This window comes from Equus asinus, chromosome 9 (assembly GCF_041296235.1).
Source record: "Equus asinus isolate D_3611 breed Donkey chromosome 9, EquAss-T2T_v2, whole genome shotgun sequence".
Classification (NCBI taxonomy): Eukaryota; Metazoa; Chordata; class Mammalia; order Perissodactyla; family Equidae; genus Equus; species Equus asinus.
This window is the reverse complement of record NC_091798.1, coordinates 76,054,177-76,081,233: the sequence shown is the minus strand read 5'-3', so window position 1 is coordinate 76,081,233 and position 27,057 is coordinate 76,054,177. Positions and strand designations below refer to the sequence as shown.

Here is a 27,057-nt window from a genome sequence, read left to right as displayed (position 1 = left end):
TAAATAATTGATAATAGGCAGACTCAAACTATGCAGCCTGTAGATAGAAAATAAATATCCTTTTATTATCTCTGAAAAAGATACGTAGCGTTTTGATAGGAAGGGTTTTTTTCCCTCCCAGATACATAAGTAGAAAGATACTTGAAACAAGTCTTAAATAAAAACATAAATGTATTGTAAATACACCCATATTATAAACCACAGCATAAAGTCTAACCCACCAAAGGGTACATTTTCTTGTTCATTAAAAAATATATACATATATTCTATAGTCATACATCATATTCATATAGTCATACATCAAGATTCGTTTTATTTTCTCTACCATATAAATACTAGAGAATGACGTTTAGTATCCCCCCTCTTTTTTTTAAAGCAGAACAGTCAGTGTATGAAAATTAGTTTCCTAATTTTGTCAGATGAACGGTCATTGGATAGATAACTCTTAAGCTCTGTTCAGTGATATTTATGTTCACATTTGCTTACTGATTCATTTCAGTTGATTGGGCAAACACAGAATGTAAAACCTGGATCTTATTACTCAACTTATTAGCAGGGAGTTTGGGGCGATCTGAAATATTGTCTGGCTTCTCCGGTAAAGACCTGTAAGGTTTTGCTTTGATTTCACCTTCAGGAAACACAGGCTCAGAAAGCACAGGTTCAGAAAAGGCATTTCTAAGATTTTCACTCTCCTCTCTGTTTTGCCTTATGGATTCTTCTTCTTGGAAAATTTTCTTTACCTTCTCCAGCACAGCATTAACACAGACTGCCTAACAAAAAAAATTTTTGAAAAGTAAAGTTTCTTTTTAAGCTACTAAACTTATAGATAAAAAGTCCAATAAAATGTTCAACATGAAGTCATTGAGGTGCATATTCTAATAGAGAAGTACTTCCATTCAGGAACCCTTGGCACATGATAAACAGCAGGAGATTGAGTCCTTGTTCTATATATATTACACCACAGTCTAGAAAGAAAATTAAAACCTAGTATGCTTCAATAAAGACATGCTTTACATCTTTTTTCCCCAATTCATTAGATGTTTTGCATCTTTATCCTCTGATTTAATTAAATGAAACATTTTCTGAGAGACAGAATTTGTCCCCAAATTCTGGTAATATCTCAAAGTATTTTTTTCTCCCTCGACTTTGCTTATACCTATATGTACAACTGGAGGGCACAAACATTTTTGTAGACATTTGGTAAGCCAGTAGATCAATGATTTCTAAGCAAATGTGATCCAATTTCCCTCAAAAAATGCCATTCAGTACTTTTAAGGAGGAGTGTCAAAACAAAACATATAGAGAAAAATAACTTCAAAGATTGATAATCACTAAGAACTGTATCTGTTAAACTTAAGTTTACTAATGATGAAGATGATAATGCCAAGTATTTAAGGCAAGCAATAAGAATAATAAAATCCATGAAATATGAGAAGACCTATACTAGCTTATTTTACCAAAGAGATGCCTCTAGGTGACATAATAAGCTATAAACACTTAGAAGATTTGCCTAAAGAGGGTAACAGAGAACAGATTGAGGGCCTGAGTTTGAACAGCCTCAATTTCCTCCTGACCGCCTGCTGCCTCCTCTCCTGCCTGCCTCCCACTGTAGAATGCGGGAACACCAGATGCTTTCCTTCACTTCCCTGCAGTTAGTGTGTGGCCATATTCTGGCCAACGAAATAAAATATGTCTGCTGAAGAGGTTAGGAAGGATTTTTGGGAAAGTTTTTCCTCCTATACAAAAGAAAGACTATCTTTTGCCTCTACCTATGCCCTCCTTCCTGCTTTGGACACTGATATGGATGTGATGCCTGGGCATGAGGCAACAAACCAAAGGACCAAAAACAACAAACAGGATGGCAGAAGAGAAAGATGGAAAGGTCCTGGGTCCGTGATAACGTGTAGATCCACTGTACAAACCAGGGAACTGCCTAACCCCAGACTTCTAGTTAAGTGAGATATTTAAATGTCTATCGATTAAGGCACTGTCAGGTATTTTTTGTTACTTGCATCTGGGTATATCCAAATCTAGAGCTATAAACCTTGATGTCCATCACTTCCAGTTACAAACTGCTTCATCCATTTATCCGAAATATGATCATTTTCTATCTATGCCATGCTGTTAAAAAAGGTTGGGAAGCCTTATCCTATTTGATACATTTTTTCTTCTCCCACCTACAAAATTTTATCTGTGCCCATTCTAACCATTTCTGTGTCAGTCTCAGAAAATGAAGGGTCTTGATCAAAGTCAGTATCTCTTTTCTTGCTTTTAACCTGTACCCTACCATCTTCTCTGTCAATTATTCCCTACCTCTTCAACTTCTCCTTCTTGACTGCCTCTTCCTCTGCACCCTGAAACATGCTCAAGTATCTCCTATCCTAAAATTTAAAAATTAAAAATTCCTGGGGCCCTGTTTCCCTCTTGACTGCTACATCCTCTCTCTTTTCTTGATCAAACAAGAGTCTACATTCTGCTTTCCATTTTATCATCTCTTTACTCCAAAGCCTGCTTATTTTTGTCTTCCTTATCCCATCATACCACTGAAATAGTTCTCAAGGTGGTTAACTCCAGCATCTTTACAACTAGATCTTATGGACACTTTTCAAATCTTTATTTTACTTGACTTTTTCTGCTTGTATTTGACACTCAACCACTCACAACTTCCTGAGTCTCTATTTCCTTGACATTATTTCTCCTGATTCTCTTCTGACTTTTCTGATCGTTGTCTCCTTCATAGATTTCTTCTTAGCTCACGTTAAATGTTGCTGTTCTTCACATTCCTGTCAACTTTCTACTCTTTTCACTTGGCATGATTCCAACTTAACTTCCACCTTATATATTATTGACTTCTAACATATATGTTATTTGCTTTCAAAATACCATAATTCCAGCCCTGACCTCTCCTGGGCCTTGGACGCATATATGACCAGTTACCAGGTCACCAAAAATTGTTTATGTTACCGATTTAGAAAGTTTATGGTGTGACAAATCATGTGAGATGATTTCAAAAGCCTTTGAGAAATCACTGTTTAATTTTGCTTTTAGTCTAGTTTGTTTTAGTTTCACCTTAGCCAATTCATCCCACCCATTTTTTTGCAGCATATTTGTGTCCTAGTTCAGTTGAATGTCAATTCTGTATGAGATTCACATTTAAGATACTGAGCACATCTCAATAATTTAAAACACTTCCAAAATATTTATTTGATAAATTCAGTTTTTTAAAAAAAAAAACTGTAAATATGTTTAAAAGTAAGTTCTTTTGCATTCTTTTTTTTTCAAGGATGTCTTGGCTATTCTTGACCCTTTGCATTTCCCTATAAATTTTAGAATAAACTAGTCAACTTACATACACTTGCTCAGATTTTCATTGGGACTGCAATGAATCTATAGATTATAGGAAAAAGTTAATCTTTATTATTGTGTGTTTCAATATGATCAAAAAATATTAACAAAAATGTGTAAGACCTCTATCATAAAAATTAAGAGAAATGAAAGAGGACCTAAGTAAATAGAGGGATATAGCATGTTCATGGATTGGAAAAAGGACTTATGCTACCAGTTATCAAGACTTATTATAAAGCTCCTGCAAATAATACAGTGTTGAATTGGTACAAGAATAGACAAATATATCAACTGAACAGAATGGAGAGTCTCTAAACAGATCTACATATATAAGGATACTTAATTTATGACAAAAGAGGTGTTCTTGGGCAATAGGAAAATGTCTCCTCCCCACCAATAAATTGAGTTGGCTCAGTTAAGATTCTAATGGAGGAAAAATTTGACCCTTGCCTCATACCATTTCCAAATGGATTATAAATCTAAGAATGAAAGGTAAAATAATAAAGCTCCTAGAATATATCAGAGGGTGTAGTTTCACGACCTTCAGTGTAGATCAAGATTCCCTAATTAAGACAAAAACACTTAACATAAAGGAAAAGATTGATAAATTGGGATACATTAAAATTAAGAACTTCTGTTTTAAAAGACAGTGCTAAAAGAGTAAAAAGGCAAGCTACAGAGTAAGAGAAATTTGCTCCTATGTCACCAAAAGAGGGCTTATTCCTGAATACATTTAAAAAGTACAAATCAATGATAAAAAGATAGACAACTTCCAATAGAAAAATGAGAAGAGACTTCAACAGAAATTCAGAAAAGATTATATCCATATGTCCAATTAATATATTAAAAGGTACTCAATCTCATTAATAATCAGGGAAATTCAAATTAAAACCACAATGTGATAAATACTACATACCACAAGGATGACTAAAATGGAAAAATTGACAATACCAAGTGTCAGTGATTATACAGAGCAACTGGGACTCATAATCTGCTGAGATGAGTTGCTAAAACCATTCTGGAAAAATGCTTGGCAATATCTACTAGAGATGAACACATGCATATTCTATGGTCCAGAAATTTCACCAAAACATATGTACAAGTATATTCATAGCAACTTTATTCACAATAGCCAAAACTATAAATAATCTAAATGTTCAACAGTAGAATGGATAAATAGTAATGTATTCAATCAATGGAATACTACACAGCAATGAAAATCAACAAACTACTGCTACAGGCAACAAAGGACTGAGTCTCACAATAATAATGTTGAGCAAAATAAGACAAATACAAAATAATATATAGTATATGATTTCATTTACATACAATTCAAAACTGTCTATTGTATTAGAAGTCAAATAGTGGTTGTCTTTATAGAAGAGGTCAGTGATTGTGAAGAAAGCAAGAAAGAGGCTTCTAGAATGATGTTAATGTTTTGTTTCTTGACCTGTGTGGTACATAGATTAATAGATTTTGTGATAATTCTTCAAGCTATGTACTTTCTCTTTGTATGTTCTGCTTTTTTTAAAAAAAGTAAAGTATAAATGGCAATGGATTAAAAGAAAGTAACCCCTTAAAATTTATAAAATCCTTTATATGTTTGTCATGCTTTTTAATGAACACTTTTGAATTACAGTGCTTGTAATTCAAAATACATTAATATTTGTGTTCCCCAAAATCATAGACCTAAATGATGGAATAGGGAACTTTAGTCAGCCATGGCACAGTGGTTGAAAGAAAACAACTGTAGCTAAAGGAAAAAAAAAAACAAAATGTTTTTACCAAATGTTAATAAACTTAATAAAAGTAAATAATTTTAGTTATTTAAGCAAATCAGTTTTTGGTGGATTGATATGGCTCCTCAGAAAAGTAAACTTTTAATGTAAAATTATTTTGTGTAACAATAGAATAGTACCTTGGTTTATGAATGGACTATACAGTATATCTTTAACGTTATGTAAAATAAGTATATTTGTTTCTAGGTTCTACTAATTTTCTTAACTTACCAAATAAATTAGTACTGCATATGAAGCATATATTAGGCTAGTTAAAGCAGTCTTCGCTGGAAAGGAAATGATTTCAAACAAAGAACCCTTTCTGACCTGCAAAAACAGAAAAGAGGTTTTTTTTAAAACAAAAGTTTTCATTGTTACAATGTTAAATTTTACAACGTTATCACAAAATGAGAATTTACATATTTCTAAAGAAAGTCATCTACTTTAGATCTGTGTGGGGTTTTTTCACATTCTGAAAATATATTAGTTTATTTTTCTCCTTTTACAAAAAGATACTTTCCTTTCCTAATCAAAACCTATGTCAAATCTAAAAAACCTTGCATTTTAAAATCTAAATTATTTTAACTTTTTTACATTTACCAAGTGTGCTCACTAGAGGGTGCCACTGTGCATCTTAGAAAAACAGTCTTTTGTTTGTTCAAATTCGTGTAATCATCCTTTACTAAATTATTCACTTCTTCAATTAAGCAAACAGCAATCAAAATACTGAGCATTTCCTAGGGATTAATGACCTGCTTGGAAATGTTAATCATGAGACTGCTGAAGGCCAGCATTAAACTTAGATGATTATTAAGCTTCAGGAAATGCTCTGTGCTCACATCCAGCATGCTTTTTTGAAACACAGAGGTTTACACCAATAATGAATTCGTCTCTCAAGTGTTTCTAGTTTCTTGTAATAGAAGGTGTCCCTGCCTCAAACATAATTGTATAATATATTCAGTTTAAGGGAACTATACTCTTTTACAGGCCACTCCTGTTGCTTTGAGCAGGTTATGAAATGAAGACATTAAGAAAAATATTCCTCTCCCATTCGGCAGTGAAGTGGCAGCTAGCCATTCTCCTCTGAAGTAAGAGCCAAGCCACTCAATGCCTTCAATAACTCCCCAAACGTATATAGGCTGTTACTCATAAAATCATGTAATTGCACAGTAAAAATGCACACAAACTAGAACAGTATGTACTTGTTCATTGAAAGCTTTTAACATTCGAAAACTGAAACAGTGATAGCAGAATAGTTAGGTAAATTATGCTATATCCACTCAGTGGTATATTGCAGCCTTTTAAAAGGTGCTTCTGAAGAACGTGTGATAACATTTTATTGAACAAACATTTATATGGTACTGTGTGCCAAGTCCTGTTCTAAGTGTTTGTTGTAGTATACTCAGTTTTTACTGATATATTACTCGGTTTACTTACTGATGCCTCTACTGAATGAAGAACACAATTGCCCACCATAATTTCCCTTCTTTCCTCTTAAGTGATTTATGGAATGCCGAAGCCAAGAATACTATTTAGCCTAATAGCTAAGTGGGAATGGAGGGGTGAGGGGGTTTCCTTCCTATTCCCTACCTTTCAGGCCATATCAACTAAATATAGGGATAGGTAGGGGCAGTTTTGGCCCACTCTCTCCATAAGTCAGTCTGGAAAGTTTCCCAGAGTTCATGGCTTCTGGAAAGAGTTTCCAGGAAATGAAGCAGCTGCTGCTTTTTCCCTCTTGCAGAAGAGTCAAAATGATAGCATGCCTTTGAATCCCACTGTTAGCCTACAGGGAGACAAACATACATGTACAGAGCAGGTGCTAGGAAGGAAAGCAGTACACTCCAACAAAATGCCTCCTAGCGGGGTAAGATTCATGAGTTTTTGAATATATGGATGTAAGTGGGAGTCCATAGTCAATCATTGATAGGCCACATACAATCAAAATAGAAGTGGTGTCTGCATGCGTGAGAAGTTACTCTGTTTCTGTTTCACTGCATCTTTCTTTCTTTTTCAGAGTTTGTCCCTCACCTAAAAGTAATTAAAACTGATTGGTTTCAAAATGAATTATATACTTGATACACTTTATGCTTCTAAATGATGAATCTGTATATTGCCTAAGGGTCACTTTTTCACCATTTTAATGCTTTTAATAAATACTTGCTATTCCCATAACAAATCATCCCCATAGAAAATACATTTCCTCTAAAATTTATGTGGCTACTAGAAGTAGCCATTTTTCAATTTTATGACTTATTTGCAATACATGTTTTTCATATTATAAACCATGCTGTTTCATTTTTGGCGTGTTATGAGCAGGAATAGTTTATGGTAAAAACTGAGATAAATAAACAGGAGAAATTTTGGTAAATGGGAGGCTTTATTTAGATTGTCTTGACCTATTTCAAAAATTTTGCCTTAACCTTGTTGTTATATTAATTTTATTTGCATATTTAAAAGTATCTTTGTATCAATATTATGCTTATATATTCTTTTTTTGAGTTTGGTAATATTAACATAAAAAATATATGGATATTTCAACAGTAAAAACATTTCAGTCTTTAAATTTCTCCCATATAATTTTGTGTTCCACTTCTTCCACATAATTTTGATTGCCTTATCTCATAAAAGAAGTATCTGTAGGGGCCGGCCCCGTGGGCGAGTGGTTAAGTTCAGGTGCTCTGCTTCAGTGGCCCAGGGTTTCACTGGTTTGGATCCTGGGCATGGACATGGCACTGCTCGTCAGGCCATGCTGAGGTGGCATCCCACATGCCACAACTGGAAGGACCCACAGCTGAAATATACAACTATGTACTGGGTGGATTTGGGGAGAAAAAGCAGGAAAAAAAAAAAGATTGGCAACAGTTGTTAGCTCAGGTGCCAATCTTTAAAAAAAAGTATCTGTGTTCATCTTATTTTCACTAATAATGAGGTAAATCACAAAAAAACAAACTATAAGCAGTTTAGAAAATAAAGATCTACTTATGGGTGGCCTGCAGCTTGGAGAATTACCAGGCCCAACTTAGTTTATGTTGTCCAAAACCAGCTTGATGAAGGCCACCAGGGGGGTAATAAGGGAAAGTCTAACTCAGTGATTCACAAATAATTGTTGCAAGGAGGAATGACTGCTGTTAATAGGTCCAGAAAAAAATGTTCCCCATAAGACTGGGAAAGCTACATGACCATGTCTTTGCTTAGCAACCCACAATACCCATGAGCACAGGAAAGACTCCTAGCAGTCCACAGTAAAGAGAGTGATTTGACTTTGTTTATCCCAGTATTAACATCCTGTGGACACTTGTTCTTGAATAAGCTTTTAATCAGGTGGTCCTGTAAAAGCTCAAATGTCCCAACCTCTTGGCCAACCCGGAGAAGTATGTCTTCAAGATTCCAGGGGTTCTGCTTTCTAGGAATTGTTCTTTTTTTCCAGGTCTTGAATTACACCACTCAAAGTAGCCTCGTGGCAGGTCCATCAAAGACTTACAAAATATCCTGATATTTGTGAGGCTTACAGTTTAAACCCCAAAACGGAGTCTGCCTTGGAGGGTTGGGGGTGAGGAAGAAACTTTACTTAGGTAAGCCTCTGACCTTCATCCTGAAAGAGGGAGCAGAAGTTCACTGGGATCCACCTATGGCACAGGCATATTAGTGATTTTGCCCATATCTTGCCTACACCACTCCACAATGCCTATACAAAGTAGAAACAGTCATCTCTAATGCCACTATAAGGAAGATTCTCACAGGAAGAGCTCCTGGTTCTGTGGCCCCGCATTGGCCTGCCAAAGTCAACAACCGTGTGTGGGAGCTGACGCATCTTGGCTGAGGTCAGCATTCAAGCTGATAATCTAGGTCACTGCAGCCTAGAACAGCTGCAAGCGTCACTCAGCCAGGCAGCTTACAAAGCTAAGCAGATGCGCCAGTCTGTAAGTACTGGTGCCAGGGATGTTGAAAACCACCAGGAAATCCTCTGTTCAGAGTTTTCCATTCCTGAGGTCCGTTTAGAACTAGCACACATATTGCTATAATCTCAACCCTGCAAAACCTGGAAGGGTTTGAGGAGGCAACCAGACTCAGCACCCATAGAGCTAGGTGCAAAGGAAGTCCCTTTTAACAAGATAGCTAGCTGGAGAGGCCCGACTCCAACTCTCTGTGCTCATGTCACAGCAAGCCATCAGAATCTCTTCAGGTCACTTGTATAGGTTGGGTCTTTGGGTAGTTCATATTTGGCACAATATCTTTGAATATGCTAAGATATATAGGACACGCTCTAGAGATAAGCATCCAACCAAAAAAGCCTGAGTGGATTATCAAGGGAGCTCCCGTGACAGTGTCCATTCTCTAATATCTAGAGGAAATAATTACCCTATGCTTCATCTCAGACCACATGAAATGGCTGAAGCACTATCCTAGTTAGAGTCAGTGTCCTAATGAAAATGCTCCTCAATTCCATGTTCTTAAGGAAGGTAATCTGCCTGACTGGCATTCCCAGCCACATATTATCCAACAGAGTTTTGGTAGAACCATTTAAGGTGACTAGGTACACATGCATCTTTCCATCATTCATCATCCTCAGATCAGTGACAAGACAGAACATGTGAAGAGGATCTTTGACACATACCTTCAGATAGGTTAACTAGGCTGCTTACCTTCCTACATAAAGTCATGTCCTCCATGCATCCACAAAGCACATCGCCGTGTATAGTAATTCCAGATTTCACTCCTTTTACTTCTGCACACCACAAAGTTCTGCCTTGACATAGGCAGCCTGACAATTATTGAAGGAATTCATGACGGAATCCACTCTGGGTAAGCTGAATTCTCACTATGGGAAGGCGCCATGCTGTGTACCAGGGCTGGTGTAGCTCCTTCGTGCATTGCCACTTACCTCTTGGCACATTGGTACCATGGACACACTCTGTTCATAGACCAATCCGTTGACCTCCACCACACCTCATACATTACTCTGTTGTTCCTTTGACTCTCCAGGCCATTGTCTTCACTATTCATACTTCTATTTCTGTCCTCACTGAGACTTTCATATTTGAAATTTGTTTTCTTCCTTGCTGCAACTTAGTTTCCTCTCAGTGGCAATTCTGATTCTCCATTCTAGCTAATACATACTACCCAAGTATAGCTCAGGGCCAATCTTCCTCACACACACACACACACAAATCCAAAAGAAGGAATAAGGAGTAGGCAAAAGAAAAATCATATTACCCAAGTAGCTTTTTCCTACTCCTAACCCTCCAGGACCCCGAAACCTCTGACTTGGGACTGTTCCCACTCGTCTCACTCCAGCCATATGAAACTACTTACATTTCCTAAATAAGTCACGCTCTCTCTTGCCTCAGCAACTTAATATACACTGTTCTCTTCCTGGAATGATTCTCCTATTTCTTCATCTGGCTAATTTCTCCTCTTTCAAGTCTCAGATCCAGTATCACCTTCTAGAAAGCCTACACTGACTACTCTTTGGAATTACATGCCCCTCACTGACACTTCCCTAGTACACTTTGCACACTTTGATCATGCCCTTGCTATACTCCACTGACATCCGATCATCCCCACAGTCCACAGGGCAAGGGGAGACATCGATGGATCCCTAGTACCTAAACTAGTGATTTTACAAGTCATGTGTTCCATAAATATTTGTTGAATGAATGAAAAAGTAGAATTATACTTCACTTATATCCAAAATGAAATGTAACCATCTTATATTAAAATTTGTAAAAGATAGTAAGAAGTAAGGCTGAAGGACATCTGGTTCCAGCGACATGGCAATCTGAGCTAATGTGGAACCCCTATAAATTCTAAAAAATACAAAAATCCCTAGAAATTCTACGTAAAATCTACATAAAAATTACTCCAAAAATTTAATACAAGACTGATAAATGTGTGAGCTTATGTTCCAAGAATTCGGGGATGTTATTTACCCTGAAACAATGGCTGAGAGCTTGAGTTTTAATAGAGACTGGAGATGAGCCTTGGGGCACCTGCGGTGAGGATTGGGCCTCTGCAGAGCTGCAATCTCAGTGAACGCGGGACCAGAAGAACTGCACCCACCAGTCCAGGATGAAGGTCAGGAAGCTGGTCCCCACCAGGGGCTGAACCCCTGGAGACAAGCAAAATCCTCGAGAGGGACAGTTCCACCACCAAGGCCAGAAGAGATTTCTATTGGTGTGTGTGTGTGTGTGCGCGAGGAAGATTGTTGCTGAGCTAACATCTGTGCCAATCTTCCTCTATTTTCTGTGGGATGCCGCTGCAGCATGGCTTGATGAGTGGTGCTAGGTCTGTGCCCGGGATCTGAACCTGCAAACCCCAGGCTGCCAAAGTGGAGCATGGGAACTTAACCACTAGGCCATGGGGGCAGCCCTGGAATTTCTTTCTTTTTTTTTTTAAATCCCCATTTAAGAAAAACTTTCAGTTAAAAACAAACAAACAAAAAGAAACAACAAAGGAAATTATCTGCTGAGAATGAGACAATACAGATCACAATAGTCAGAATAGCATCCCCAAATATCTCAAAGAATAATCTTTAAAAAGACCATAAATATGTTTAAAATAATTAAAGATATTTTTTAAAAGAAATACACCTGTAAAAGATGCTTTGAAAATAAAATAGTGGAAATTTGAGGGGAAACACCAAATAGAACTTCTAGAAATTATAACGTTTGAAATTTAAAATGCATTGAATAAGTAAAGGAGCATGTTAGATACAACTGGAGAGAACTGGTTAACTGGAAGATAGAGCAGAGGAAATTATTCAGAATGTATCAGAAAGAAAAGGAAAATATGAGGAAGGTAAATAGGAATAAAGAATAAAATGAGAAGGTCCAAAGTATGTTTACCAGGCATTCTAGAAGAAGAGATTAGAGAAAATGAGTAAAGGGGCAATATTGAAAGAAATAACGGCCAAGAATTTCCCAGAGTTGAAGAAATTATGCTCAGATTCAAGAATCACAATGATTCAAAAAAAAAGTGTACCCATTCGGAAAAGCATTTTGATGACAGTTAATAAAATTGAAGACGTGCCTCCCTCACGACCCAGCAACCCCTCTGCTGGATGTACACCTGGAGGATGTCTCAGACACACAGAGAAGGAGTCATTTAAAACAGTGTGCACTGAAGCACTGTTCCTAATACAAAAAATTTGGAAACTAAATTGTCCATCTGTCCAGTAACAGATAAACTGTGGATTATCTTTTCTTACAAGGGAATACCATAAAGAAGTTAAAGCAATAAACTATAGCTACATATATCAAAAAATGTTGAGTGAAAAAGGAAGTTTCAGAAGGATAAGTACAGTATAATGTCAATTACATAAATTTTAAATATGCATAGAATAATAGATGCATACATATTTAGTGAAAATATAAACGTATGCATGGAAATGCTCACATCAACTTTAGGATAATGATTACCTTTGGTAGGGAAAAAAGAAGAGGTCTGGGCATGGTTAATTACATTTCTTTTTATAAAGGAGATATCTGAAAGCAATATGGCAATATATTATTACCAGTTTAAATTTGAGTGGGGCTTCTGACAAACTATCTTTTATATATCTTGAAATATTTTATGATAAGAATTTTAAAAATTAAAGCTAGATCCTAAGATAATTAGAACAAGAGCAAAAGAGAAGAGATTTCACAGGTCTTGATTCTGAATCCATGTCAAAAGAGACAGTCATACCTTGAGGTTATTATGCTAAGTGAAATAAGTCAGACGGAGAAAGCTAAATACCGTATGATTTCACTTGTATGTGGAGAGTAAAAAAACAACGACAAACAAACACATAGATACAGAGAATAGTCTGGTGGTTACCAGAGGGGAAGCGGGGAAGTGGAAAGGAAAAGGAGTAAAAGGGCACATTTGTACAGTGATGGATGGCAACTAGACTTTGGGTGTTGAACACGATGTAGTCTATACAGAAGGCTAAATATAATGACGTACTGAAATTTATGAAATGTTATAAACAAACATTAACTCAATTTAAAAAAATTAATTGAAAAAAAAAGACAGTCACAGTCAGCAATATGGACCTTGGACAAATCACTTAATCCCTCAATCTGTTTCTTTCATCTCAGGTTCTTGGAATAAGTTATCACAACTAAGCTCTAAATGTATCTGTGAAACTCACTGTCAGTCAAGGCAAAAAGGCAAACTCTGTATTTTTTAGTTTTCATTATTGGATTAAAAAAACAAATTCAACTGGAAAGATAGATTATTTTTCTGCCACAGAATTTTCATGAATATGGGGAGACAATCCTCCATGGACGTGTCTCATTCCTGTGCAGATTGGGCCTTCTGAGCGAAGGGCAAGGTTGAATAGCAAATAGCTTTGGAGGCTAGAGAAAGTATATTTCTCTGGTGAGATCTAGAGATGTACCTCCCAAGACCTGCCACAGGGCACAAAAGATAAAGCCTTCTCCTTCCCCTCCAGAGACATTTGCTTTCTCTGTCTCTTTGTTGGAGGCTGGGCAGATGTGCCGGCATCCCTATAAAAAGCTGAGTCTCCTCATTTCCGGGTTCCTCTCCTGTGGTGCAATTTACTACACGCACAGGTAACATCTGGCTCTCATCACATTGCCCCATGGGAAGTGAGGTGTAGGGAACTGACACAAGATATTGCTCTGGCTGCTGCTTTTGCTGTGAATAATAAACAATCTGGATCTCTGATTCAAGGGTCTTTTGTCTTTCTGTCAGTGTGTGTATTTGTCTAACTGTGGCAGGCTAACTCCTTAGCTTATAAATAATGTAAAAATCTCAGATCCTTCACAGTTCTGACTTAGCAAAGAGGAGCAAAAAGAAAGATTCTGAATAACATAATGGACAGTGTCTCTAAACATGATTTCATAATAAATACAGAAATATTCGTCAAAGGACACTTATTATATTAACCCTCTATAAAAACTATGGGTCTAACAATGCAAGGAAGGAAACTTCAAGGCAAAACATTAGATTCAGAAAGATTTTTCCAGTGGGAATTTAAGATAATACAGTTCAACTATGTTTCTTTTTGATTATCTAAAGATACAGGAATAAGGTTTATAGTGCTTAGAGAATCCAGAGGTTAACAAACACAAACCATTTTTTACTTTCTCAAACATCGAGTGTTATAAGCAAGCCTTTTATAAATGCTGTCTCAGGCAATTCATAGTTGCAATATCTGATGATTTCTGGAAATGTCAAAATCTTTGATTAAAGAAAGATTCCTACGTAATGGATATTTTGTTGATTTTAGCCCTCCATCATCCATTTTCTAAACTTCTTGAAAAAATCCAGATTTTTGTTTGAGGATTCATCCTTTCCCCATTCTCAAGTTATATGGTCTGGAGGGGGCTCCAACCTCCACTCTAGGGATGAAGCAGGTAGTCTGGTCCTAGGTCAGTCAGCGCATGCCATTTCCCTGGTTTAGAGGTAAGCCACTCTCCAAGAGTGAGCCTCAGGACTTGGCCAGGAATGCTGGGTCAAGGACTCTCAGTCTTTTCTGCTGTAATAGAACCTGGAAGGATGCAGCCCTGGGAACAGCTGCAAATCATCTTGACCGTGAAAGGAAAATCAGTCTAAGAATGGAGTCAACAGAGAAAGCATAGCCAGGAGATGGAAAGAGAGAAACAGGATCCTGAAAGCATATTTGAGTACCTATAGCCAACTGTGCCTGAAACCATAACAACTCTGAATTGTTCAACTACATGAACTAATACATTTCCTTTTTTTGCTTAACTCAGTTTGAGCCGGGTTTTCTCTGCTTTCAGGAAAAGAGTTAAAATTAATTCACTCTGGTGTTTAGATGCCTGACTTGCAAGATTCTGAACCTTTTGTAGCAAACATTTAGGACACTTTGAACAATGCCCAGATTGAAAAACCCAGAGTTCTGTGCCATAAAGTTTAGAAAGAAAGAAATTGGTCCTGAAAAAGTTTAAGAGCTGTCATCCTTAACAAAATATAACAGAGCTTCAATAAAACAACATAGAACATGTAATCTGAAATATACGTGGATGTTGATGTGTCTATCAATATGTAGTTATAATTAAATATACTCGATATGTTATGTCAAGCAAAGATTATCTTGGAAACATAACAAGGTTATGGGGAAAAGAAAACAAAACACAATCATTTTTAAAGCTTGTTGTAGGATTGGTTTTAGGTTTGACATAAGTGATAATTTGCATGCTTATATTTAGGTTGAACAATTTGAAGTTGACAGTTTCATATAGTTCAATCAAATAACAAGGTAGAAAAAAAAAATCGACATTACTTCCTCTCTCAGATTTTTTTAATCCAGAGAACATGCTATATTGAAAAAGGTCCAACCATTCATTTCTCTTATTCAACTATTCTTGTTTTACATGTAGGGCAACTAAATATGCTACATTTTCATTTTTCAAATCTTTTTTTTTTAAAGATTTTATTTATTGCCTTTTTCTCCTCAAAGCCCCCCAGTACATAGTTGTGTATTCTTCGTTGTGGGTCCTTCTAGTTGTGGCATGTGGGACGCTGCCTCAGCATGGCTTGATGAGCAGTGCCATGTCCGCGCCCAGGATTCGAACCAACGAAACACTGGGCCACCTGCAGCGGAGCGTGCGAACTTAACCACTCGGCCACGGGGCCAGCCCCCTCATTTTTCAAATCTTTTAATTTCAAAACAGTTCCCTAAAAAGGGGTCCATAGTTTGTGCAAATGCAATATTCACTTACCTGCGTGTTATAGAGGGGTTGCTTTGGGGCATTAACTTGCCTCAGCAGGCGATGAGATATGTCCCTTAACTCTAAAAGTCTACAAGCAAGCTGAGGCTGCAGAAGTCTGGCCACTGATTTGGAGGATCTGGAGATGCTGTTTAATCCTTGAAGGAATGTTCCTCGGTTGATCTTGGCTAAAGCGACAGCCATTCTGATTTTGGATGTTTTTTGCATGGGTTCTCTTTTCTGGAAAATAAGCCTTTGAAAAGTGACTGATGTGTGATTCTCCAGTGCACTATTAAAATCTACTTCAGGCAGAGACCGAGTACCACATAACTGAACATTGTGCATGGTCCCATGCATAAACTCCGGGTCCAATCATTATATCCCACACCCCATACAATTCAATGATTCCCCCATGAACTTAAATCTTTATATGAATATATGATTTTTTTCCTTAGGATAAATATCCAGAATTTAAGTTACTAGTCTGAAAATATAAACTTTTCATTTTTCTCTCTGGGTTTATTTAGGTTTTGCAATGATTTTTAAAGACCTCCTTCAAAAGTAAACAATTCTTATTCAAATATTATTCAATGTTTGAATTATTCAAACAATTCTTATTAAAAACTTATATTTTCCAGGTTTACTTAAAAATTTTTAAATAATAAAATATAGCATACAGACATAATACACACAATGTACAAATTACTTTAAATTTTTAAATGATGAGATATAGCATAGCTAATGCTTTGTACAATTTAAAGAAAAATAAAAACAAATACCCTATATACTAACTAACAAGCTTAAGAAAATTTTACTTCTAAAAACGTCTATGAGAAGTCTGATAGAAAAAAATTGTGGCATTACCAAAACACATGACATGTAGTTCTTTTTCTGCTTTTCCAGAAAGTAAACCACAGGGAAATCACTTACAATGTGGTTAGACTGCATTCCAGGCAACAGACAAGTATAGTTTCCATTATTCATTTAAGAAATTTTATGGGCTATTCTGGCTCTTTAGTGTAAAACTTGGGAGAAGTATTGGTTAATGACACCAGTAAGCAACTTTGAATCTCTATTTGTTGAGTTCAAACATAAAAATACAAAAAATCTTTTAAATGGATTTTTTGTTTGACAATGACATATTTGTCTGAAAGCTAACATGCTGTATATTTCTTTAAAATGCCTCAACTTTTATTCTGAAGTAACGATTTTATTGGTGCTGTTCTCTTCATCAAAGTTCAGCACTTTTGTTACAGTTCAGCTTTTATCATTGGAGATAACCAAAAACTGTTTTAGCCTGTCAATTAGGATGTGTTTCTGCAGCACCTAGTGTCCTATTGTGGTTTAATCTATTAACTTGATTGGAAAAGTCCCACTAGCCTGCCTGTGGTCTCAAACTTCCACATCAATACTGACAGTAGACAATGCAGTCTAAATTGTGGGCTGCTACAATTGTTACCATTCCAAGCCACTTTAGAGCACAGAAATCCTTACGAGCAGTTATATGGTACACAGAACAAACAAAACAACACGCAAGTGCAATCACTTGATATTATTATCTACCCTGGTTGCCAGAGCACACACACTGGGGAGAGAAACATTGTCTGCAATATCCAAAGCTCCTGCACAGAGATTCAATTTCTCTTGTGACCTTGTTTCACTTCAGTGCCTCTTCCTCCCGACTCCCCCTCAAGGTGGAGCAGCTAGAAGAAATTTGGTTTTACTTCTGATTACATTTTACTGTGTTTTCTCTCATTGTAATTTATCACCATAAGGTGAGGGTCATATTGCCGGGGCAAACAGGAGTGGGATATGCGCAGTTCCCCTTTTGCCGAAACCTCATCTACGTGGTCATTCAGTGTTTTAGGGACCCTTCATTTTTGTAGTTGCAAAACATGAACATTCTTCAGTTTCTCTCTCCTTATTTTGGAAGTTTCTCTACAAAATCTTGGCAATCTGTACATGTTGGCCTGGAGTCACCGACTTTACACATATGTTTCCATTAACCAATCTTGATCCATTCCCTCAAACAGTATACTAGATTGATCCATTCAGCTTTCCCCTCTTTTTCACAAAACTGTCTTTCTCATGTTTTATCTCTGTAGAAAAATAAGCCTATTTGTAATTGACAATCTCTTAAAACTCTCTTGGAGGGTTCACATAATTTGTGTTGACCAAAATATAACATTTTTTATAAACAATATTTTTAAAAATTCAAGTGTGCATTACAATAATGCTTTAGGGCTCTTGGTGTTATCTTTCTCATTTTAGTCTGGTCATAAATTATGGCTTTTTTCCAACAGACCCAATCTGTTCATAATTAAATCTTTGTTTCCCTTTAATGGTGAAATGGTTATAATTTGACAACTGTGCTTCCCTTCAAAAATGCTTTCCATTTTTTTTTTATTCTTTCCTAGGTACCTCTCAAAGAATTAATACCTCTGACAACAAAATGTTTCTGACCACCTTATTTTCCCTCCCACAAAAAACGGAATCAACTTGTTTCCAGGAAGACCATTATGGCTTTTAAGAAGAATAGTATTAGAAACTAAATCTGGGTACCGGGTGCATGTTCAGTGGTTCTTTGCAGCTCTGGGAATAGGAAGGTGACAACAGAGGAGAGGCTACTTCCATTCCTTTAGATGCAGAATGAGATGTTCTTTTTACGAAAACAGTCACCAGTTTATGACGGTGATTCCAATTCACTCTTACCTTCAGTGAGTTACTTCTTGAATTGGCTCTAGTAGAAACATTTTCCAGTAAAAGAGTTTTTCCCTTTTTTTGAGCTACCAGCTTTTCCTTTTTGTATACCATCTATGCTATATATTTTCTTACCAAACCATGTATGTAAATTTAAACGTTAACCCCAAATTAAGAAGTCCTCATTTCTTTTCCCTTTTTCTTTTTTGGACTCTTGACCTAAGCAGCCTGGACTTGTTTGCAAAGTGTGCAAGTTCAGATGATTCTTTTAGTCATCATCAAAATCTGAGCACATCACCAAATGTCAGAAAAGAAATTCCTAGTCCCAACCACCAACACCTCAGAGACACACATAGGTACTTAAAGACCATTTACCAAAAGAAACTTAGCAGCAGGTAATCCAATTGGTTTGAGAATTCTGCTCCAGATTTCTCTTTTAGAGCTCCATTCTTCGAATACATATTCTGCTTTCCCTTTTTATTTTCTTTTATCTAGTGCCAAGCCCATTTCTCTATCATCAGCAGTTTTATTGCTGAACTCCAATTTCTACTACATCAGCTTTTTACTACCATTAAACCAGCCTGTCAGCAAATCTCATTCAATTCTTTCCCTGAATAGTCCCAGAATTTGACACTTCTCACTACCCCCAGTACCAACACTCAGTCGATCACATTTATATAGCACCTCCTCTTCCCCAGACTAGTAAGTGGGCCTCCGCTATGTCTCCCTGCTTCCACCCTTGCCTGTTCCTCAACAAAGCAGCCAGAGAGACAATCAAAACTTATGCCAGATCATCTCTTGCTCTTCTGCTCCACGCTTCAGAGGCTTCCTGGTGCCCTCAGTGTAAAAGCTGGAGTACACACACTGGCCAGCAAGGCCCCCAAAGGCTGTCTCTTCTTTACCTTTCTGGCCTCATTCTCTCTCCCTGTCCCTCCTCACTATTTGTTGAACCTGACAGGTATACTCTCACCTCAGGGACTCTGCACTAGCTACCCTACTCGATTCCTCAAAGATGCCAAGGTTTGCTCCCTCACTTCCTTCAAGTCAATGCAAGCATCACTTTCTCACCAGGACCCTCTTGGTCACTCGACCTTAACCGTCAACTCTTCTCCCTTTTCTTAGCCCTGCTGCATATCCCTTCTCTGCTCATCACCTACCACTAACAGAATAGGTAGATTATCTTCCTTATTGTTTTTCTGCTTGGCTAGGATGTAGCTTCTAGGACAGCAGTGTTTTATATCCATTTGGCTCAGTTATCTTTCCCCAGTGCCCAGAATACTGTCTGACACATAGGAGGTGCTCAAGAAATCTATGTTAAAATGAACGAACAAAGGATATCAGAAAAATATTACAAGTTAATATTGAGAAATATCAGAGAAATATACTACATATTTAGAAATCACCCAGAAAGTTTTCAGTGTACAATGTGCTCTGTAACTTCCACAATAATGACAGTGCACCACAAGAAACAACTCACCAAAGACAAAAATATAATTATAAGACACTCTAGTTACAATCCTACTCCCATTATATTTAGAAACCCTAATACCAACACAAGAAATTTCCAGATCTCATTGGTGCATCGCCACCAGTTTTTGTCCCACGTTTAAAAAAAAAAAAAAAAAAGCATAGAGAATTCAGAATAGTACACTACAGATGTAGAAATCCAAATTTTTGCCTGGATTCTAATATGTTCTCTCTATAATTCCCAATTTTGAGTATACAGTTAAGTGTGAGATAATTACAGAATAAAACACATAATCACCTTTCATAACTAAAACCCACAAAAACTGACCCTATTTATGACAAAAGATTTCTCTCATTCAAGTAAAAACCACCTGAATTAAAATTTTTTAATTCTTCAATTGTAGTATGCATTTTTCATTTGTTCAAATTTAAAAGTTTAATATTTTAAAGTTCCCATATGGAAATCATTTGCAATTTGCAAGTGTAAACCTTAAAAAACTTACTTTTAACCAAAGGAAGTGGATACTGAGGGTATCAGGGTCTGGGCTAGTTGAGAAGGAGGGAGTGGAAAGTACACGACCTCAGAAGTCACGACCTCTAGCCAAGATTCTAAAATTAACTTTCCCCAGACCCAGAAAAAAATTTCCTTCAAACTTTTTAGCCATGAAGAACTATTTAATAACCAGTATTCTGAGGATATTCCTCTATAAAAATTCCACCATTGCGCCCATCAATTTTTTTTTTTTTTTTGCTCCAGGCCAGGAAATAAATAAATAAATAAATGCCTTTTCCTAAATAAATAAATGCCTGAAATTAAAAAAACAGAAAAAGATTTAAATACTAATCACAAAATTTAGAGATTTAAAATACAACCCAATTAATAAACTCTAATTATTCTTAAAGAAAGCCATTCCTTTCAGTATGTTTGGAAACTATGAACCATCCCGGAAATAATAAAATTTGCACCATTTACAATCTGACCTTTTAAAAACAATCTTGTTAACAACGGAGTCTTAGGATTGTTTTCTGGATAATTTATTTTTGAGGAGCAAATAACTTCAACATGTTACAATATCCCCTAAAATACTCAGGTTTCCTGCCAATCTCAGCAACACATTCTTCAAAGTAAATGGTGGAAAAAGAACAATGTAAGCATTTTAAAATAAGACATAAAGTAACTTTAACTATGTTTATATTCTTCTCTGAGTGGGGTAAAGTTCTGTAAGTAAATGACTTCAATGAGTTGAAAATAGGAAATGAGAATTCTTCCTCTGGGATCAGAATATCAATCTATTTCAGCGTAAAGCATGCTATGGCTCTAGTGATAGTGAAGCTATGCAGAGGGTAGGAAGAAATGAAGGGAGTTGTTAAGAAAGTCGCAACTTCTTTGATTAAATAAAACCCCCATTCTCTAATGTTGACAGTGGTCAGAGAATCACAACTCAGAAGGGGCAGCAGGGCTTTCTAGGCCCATCTCTGGCTTCCTAGGATTTACCTTGAGGCTTTCTCAATAATTCTGTCACTGTGCCGGACTTAACCATTTTACACCCTAGACCATACATGGTCACCTGCTCATCTCTTTCCTTAATATTCTGGAGCATAGCCAAGAAAAGTCTCCAATGTTTCAAAAGATTTTCTACCAAGACTAGGGGACTACAAAAAGGGGAAGCAACTAGACGCCACGTCTAAGATATGGAACTACAATTCCAGTTTGCCCTGTGGAGCTTTTAAGCCTTATCCTATCCTACCTAGCTGACCACCATCTGGATGCCATCTTACCACCGTGCATCCAGATTCCTATGCTTCAGTATCATCTCTCCCCAAAGTCTAGAGCCAAGACCCATGCCATTTATCCAGATTTACTTGACATTCTGGTAACATGCTATGCTGTTTCATACTTTTTGGCCTAATTGACACTGCTTCCTTTGGAATATTCTTCCTGCTCCTACCCACTTATCTTATCCCTTTCCTCAACTTAAAAACTCCTACTCATCCTTTGAGACCCAATTTAAGCATCCTTCCTCCATTAGCTTTCTCTGACCATGCTCGGTAGAGTCATTCATTCCTTTAAATTGGATATACCTCTTACCATATTCCAATGCAAGTACTTGTCTACAACTCTGTCTCCATTAGATTAAGCTCACTGACTGAAGGAATCCTGTCTTGTTTATAACTCTGTATTCCCTCTCCCCAGTCTCAAGCAATAGTATAGTATTTAGTAAATGTTTGATGCCTAGTTGTCTGGATAACTAGTTAAAGGTAGTTCTAATACCTTTCCTTTAAAATGATATACATAAGGGGCTGGCCCAGTGGTGCAGCGGTTAAGTTCCCACGTTCTGCTTCTCGGCGGACCAGGGTTTGCCGCTTCAGATCCCGGGTGCGGACATGGCACTGCTTGGCAAAAGCCATACTGTGGTAGATGTCCCACATATAAAGCAGAGGAAGATGGGCATGGATGTTAGCTCAGGGCCAGTCTTCCTCAGCAAAAAGAGGAGGATTGGCAGTAGTTACCTCAGGGCTAATCTTCCTCAAAATAAGAAAAAATGAAATATATAGACTTTGTGATTACTGTGTTACTCAGAGTGCTTTTTTGTTGACTTCAAGGTTTTGGCTTTGTTCCTCATACTGACATTGCCAAAAGTCTGATTTGTGGATAAGTAGATTGTTCCTGTACCATATAACTTTACAACATATCCTATTCCAACTGTGGTCAAAATGACTGGAACAACACTTTTCCACAAAGAGCTGTGTATTTGAGTAAATTAGGTTACATGTGTCCCGTAAACAAGACGTTACTTTTTTCTGACCATGGTCTCTTCAAAATTCTCTACCTATCCCCTCTTCCTCTCCCGATATTTTATCTGTCTCAAATCCTTTTTGGAAGAGATGTTTAAAACATATGCATATGTACTTTGTTTGAATTAATAGCACTATTTTCTTTCCACGCTAAAACACATACCTATACCATATTTATCTTTCCATTGTTAAAATTCGTGTCGGTTATGTTTTTTCATTGATTTAATTGCCATAGATTTTACTTAGAGTATATCTAGGTATTTTTCTGATTTTATATTAGACAAATATAAGTAAACTACATTGCAATTGTGGCTATGAGAGAGTTCTAGATCTCTAATGGCACAGCGATTGTATTTAAATTTAATGTATCTACCTCATTTTCTTGTCCACAACCTCTCTGCTTTCCATAGATCTCTCCCAATGAATACAATTTCAAGTTTGTTTTTCTGAGGCAAAATTAATGTTTTCCTAAGCTTCAAGCACTGATCTCAAAATCAAGCATTAAATAATTGGTATGATACTAAAAATCATATAAACATTTGATAATCCTTTCAAAGTTAAGAAATCACATTACCTGATTAGACTGTGATAATCTTAGGATGGTGGGGAATTCATCTTTAAATTCATCTATAAAGTCCACGATTGCCTTCTGGATCCCCTCAACTAAGACAAAAAGAAGTTAGAGAAAAAAACTAAAGCTTAACTTTCAGTTAAGAACAGAGAACACTGGGTCCACCTCCTAGGTGACTGGGAAAGCAAGCAAACCCGAGGGGGCTTTATTCCCACTTTCCCATGCCCATATCCCCTTTAGAACAAGATTGTATATACTTCTTCCCGAAAAGTTCTTCAACACCTGCCCGCATATCCACCCAACAGGTTTTATTGGCATGATGAGTTCTTGCTTGGTTTCCTAGTGCTTGGCAAGCTTGCAGGCCTGGGCAATGCTTGTCCTGATCCATCAGGACAAGGGATGAGGGCAGCCTTCCACTCAGGAAAGCAGGCAAGGACAGAACCTGCAGCTCACTTCTGGAATTCTTTGTTACTGCATAATGGGCCTCTGAGAACTTGTTACAGAATCTTCTGAAATCACTCTGGCAGTGAGAGGAGGAAGAGCGTGTTTGGAGACACGAGGGGAGGAGAAAGGGGATTGAAAAATGAACCCCGCTAAGGAGTTCTGCAGTATAAACTGAATTTTGTCCCAATTTCTGCAGTGATAGCTCAATTAACGGCTCATCAGAGAACAAAGCTCCCCTTGAAAAGAACTGGCGTATGCTTTAAAAGAAATGTTTCACATACAATGCCAAGTGGAAAAGAAACACCAGCAATTAATTCACAAGACTTCTCACCAGATTGTTTTTCCTTCACCCAAATGAGTATCACTAGGTAAAACCCAGGCAAAACTGTGGAGTCTTTGGTTTGTCTTCCTTAAAATTTCAACCTTTTTTCTTTATCTTTTACCTCCTAGTACTCTCCCACTTGAGGTGACCATTATTGTCCCCTTCTCAAGCCTGGGAAGAACTGTGTATCACACAGAGTTGACTACCTAGCTCTATTTTAGTGTGGGTGAGCTGAGTTGGTTATCTCAAATCCCATTTTAATTTGAAGCCTTTATATTTAATTGCAGCTAGATGGTTTTCTTCAGCAAGCATGAAACGGCTGCTGGGGGTCTATTTGTGGGAAGTGTTTAGGAAAGAGAAATGTTCATCAGAGGATTCCTCAAGCACGAGAAGCCTGCCAGACCTCCGGCTTTCACATTGTTCTTATTCCTATCTGCCTGAGAACACCATCCACCAGAGCACAGCCACCTCTCCCGACAACAGAACCTGCTTTCCTCCCTCATGACCGAATGCCTAAAATAACTGTGCCCTTAACATTTGGAAACTACAATCCACTGCCAGAAAGCAAAGCTTACTAGACAATGATGAACACACACACTGGGAGCCTATGAGATAATGAAAGCCTTTATTTGTCCTATTAAGACACTCGGCCATCAGAGTCTGCCTCAGAGGAACACCTGGGAGCACCTTCTCTCTCTGGTCTTCTTCTCTGTTTTCCACTCCCATCGACCCCTAATTCTTTTTCTCCATCTGCCCATCTCCTAGTGTCCTAGCTCCCAATTGGTTTCACCCAGTTTTCTTCTCTTTTCATCAGTTCTCACCCTCCTAGGCCTCCTATAAAATTAACAAATATATAAGAAAACATTTCTCATGCTAATACTGCCCACATGTAAAGCATAACCTGACTTTCTGTGTTTGTGTTATACTAACAAAGTGCTTTTGGTCTTTTCTTTCTTAATGACCCTCTCCCTGGATGGGGAGTGATGAAAAAGATAGGGGGTGATGGAGTAAAGAATTCCCACCCTGTCACTCTTCTTTTATATTTGTGACCATATCTGATAGTATTTTGATCTTTATTTAATTATATTTTCATATCCATATCCTTATGATCTTATGTTATTTCAGATAAAGTTAGATGCAATAATGTCAATGGTTATTTTTTAATTATTTATTGTTGTTCTTTACAGCTCATAATAGAGTACTCCATACTTATAAACTAAATTTTAATAAGAATTTGAGGAAGCTTGTGTGTAAATAGGATGTTTGTAAATTGAGTCATTTGAAATGTACTAGGAGAACATATTCTTTAAAAGTAACTCTAGGTAAAATTCTTCTGTAAGGTAAATAATCATCTTTTTAATATCAAAAATGAATACCTGCTACATATTTTGGAAAGACAGATTTTTTCACAGATATTTCAAAACAGGTATACGTATAACATTTTGTTTTTTCTTAAAAAGTCATTAATTTAATTCTTTAATTCTACAATTCTAGTTGCGTACCATTAATATGGAGTAGACCTGGAAAGCCCAATAGAAGTCCTCAAACAATTATAGTACAGCGACAGGCCACACAGGGGACAGAATTAGCAACATTAGCATTGCTACCCAAGTTTGAGAATTGATTGCTGAGGTTTGGTTAGATGGTAGGAAATTGAGGTCAGACTTGTTTTCTGTTTCCCCCATCACCACATAATCTCCGTGAGTTCAGGGTCTTTGCTTGCTCAAGGCTACATTCTGAATTTTTAGTGCTTTTACATGCTTTTACAATTTTACAATAAATATTTCCTGAATGAATACAATCAAATTTATTATTTTTATCTCAGGCAGAATGAAAAATTTTATCAATAACGAATTCATCGTACAACCAACTATGTAAATGCAGAATGCATAAGACACATTACATACACACACACACGCACACCTAGTGTTTATCAAACATAGGGGGAAGAAAACTTTTCTGCCCCACATACAAACACTACATTTTTATTTATTTTACCCATCATAGTGAATACTGGCTCACGTGATATGTCCTAATCATTAACTGAATTAATTAGTTCAAAAGGAGCTCAATAGGAACTAGAAAATAGACACATTGTATTTGATTTCCCCTTTTGCTTTTTTGGTAAATAATACTGAGTATATTAATTGCAGACAGTCTCTTATTCTATATATCTGAGAATGCAAAATAAAAGTGTAGCAGATTAATGGGAGTAGTCTTGATAAATATATGAATAAAGTAAGTGAAAATATGTAATGCAGTAGAGATCAAAAGAATATATACGTAAAAAATTTCAAAATATTTATTTTTAAAAAGTAATTCCTAAAACTGAAAAAAATTTGCTGTATATCAAATTGATTACAACACCTAGAAATGATTTGTTTTGAGTAACTTGAGAACACAGTTCAGAACATCCCAAGACAAAAAGAACTAAAAAGACATCTTCAATTTCATTGTCATTTTCTTGGTAGTATTAATATTGGTTTTGTTATTTGAAATCATGTTCTTCCTAGTGTGAGATAAATACATTTTGGGGTTAATAATGTCAGGAATCAAGAATTTCAGCATAAAAGAAAAAAAGACCTAATTAGAAAATGAAAGAGCAAAGTAAAACACTGTGATGTTAACAGAATTGAAACTATCATCATGAACTCATGCTTTTTAAAAATACATTTTTTCTAGCTCTACAGATGGAAATGGCTAGAAACACTGCCAACTCAGTAGAAAAAGCACCCCTCACACCTAGATTCTGGGCTTTAAGATCATTCCCCACTGCAATGAAGAGATAGCTGATATTAGTCCGGGGCAGGAGAAGTACAAGGTGAAGCAGGGAAATCTCAGGCCAGAAAGGAAGAAAGTTTTTTGAAGATTAATGGGGTCCTGTTAAAAGGACACAGAAGCCAGCTTGAAGGGGCTCCTACTGACCTCCATTGTGATGATTTGCACTTTACA

The 27,057-nt window shown here is 36.8% G+C and overlaps 1 protein-coding gene across 1 annotated transcript; it reads right to left on the bottom strand.

The window, feature by feature from the left end:
- Nucleotides 1–41: 41 nt before the first annotated feature.
- SPATA9 (spermatogenesis associated 9) lies at nt 42–23,796 on the bottom strand. The gene is made up of 5 exons (XM_014867559.3): nt 23,597–23,796; nt 23,343–23,431; nt 15,818–16,045; nt 5,355–5,450; nt 42–770 (listed from the first exon to the last, which is right to left on the bottom strand). The coding sequence occupies exons 1-5, from the start codon at nt 23,655–23,657 to the stop codon at nt 483–485; spliced, it is 762 nt and encodes a 253-aa protein (XP_014723045.1). The 5' UTR covers nt 23,658–23,796; the 3' UTR covers nt 42–482.
- Nucleotides 23,797–27,057: the final 3,261 nt, after the last annotated feature.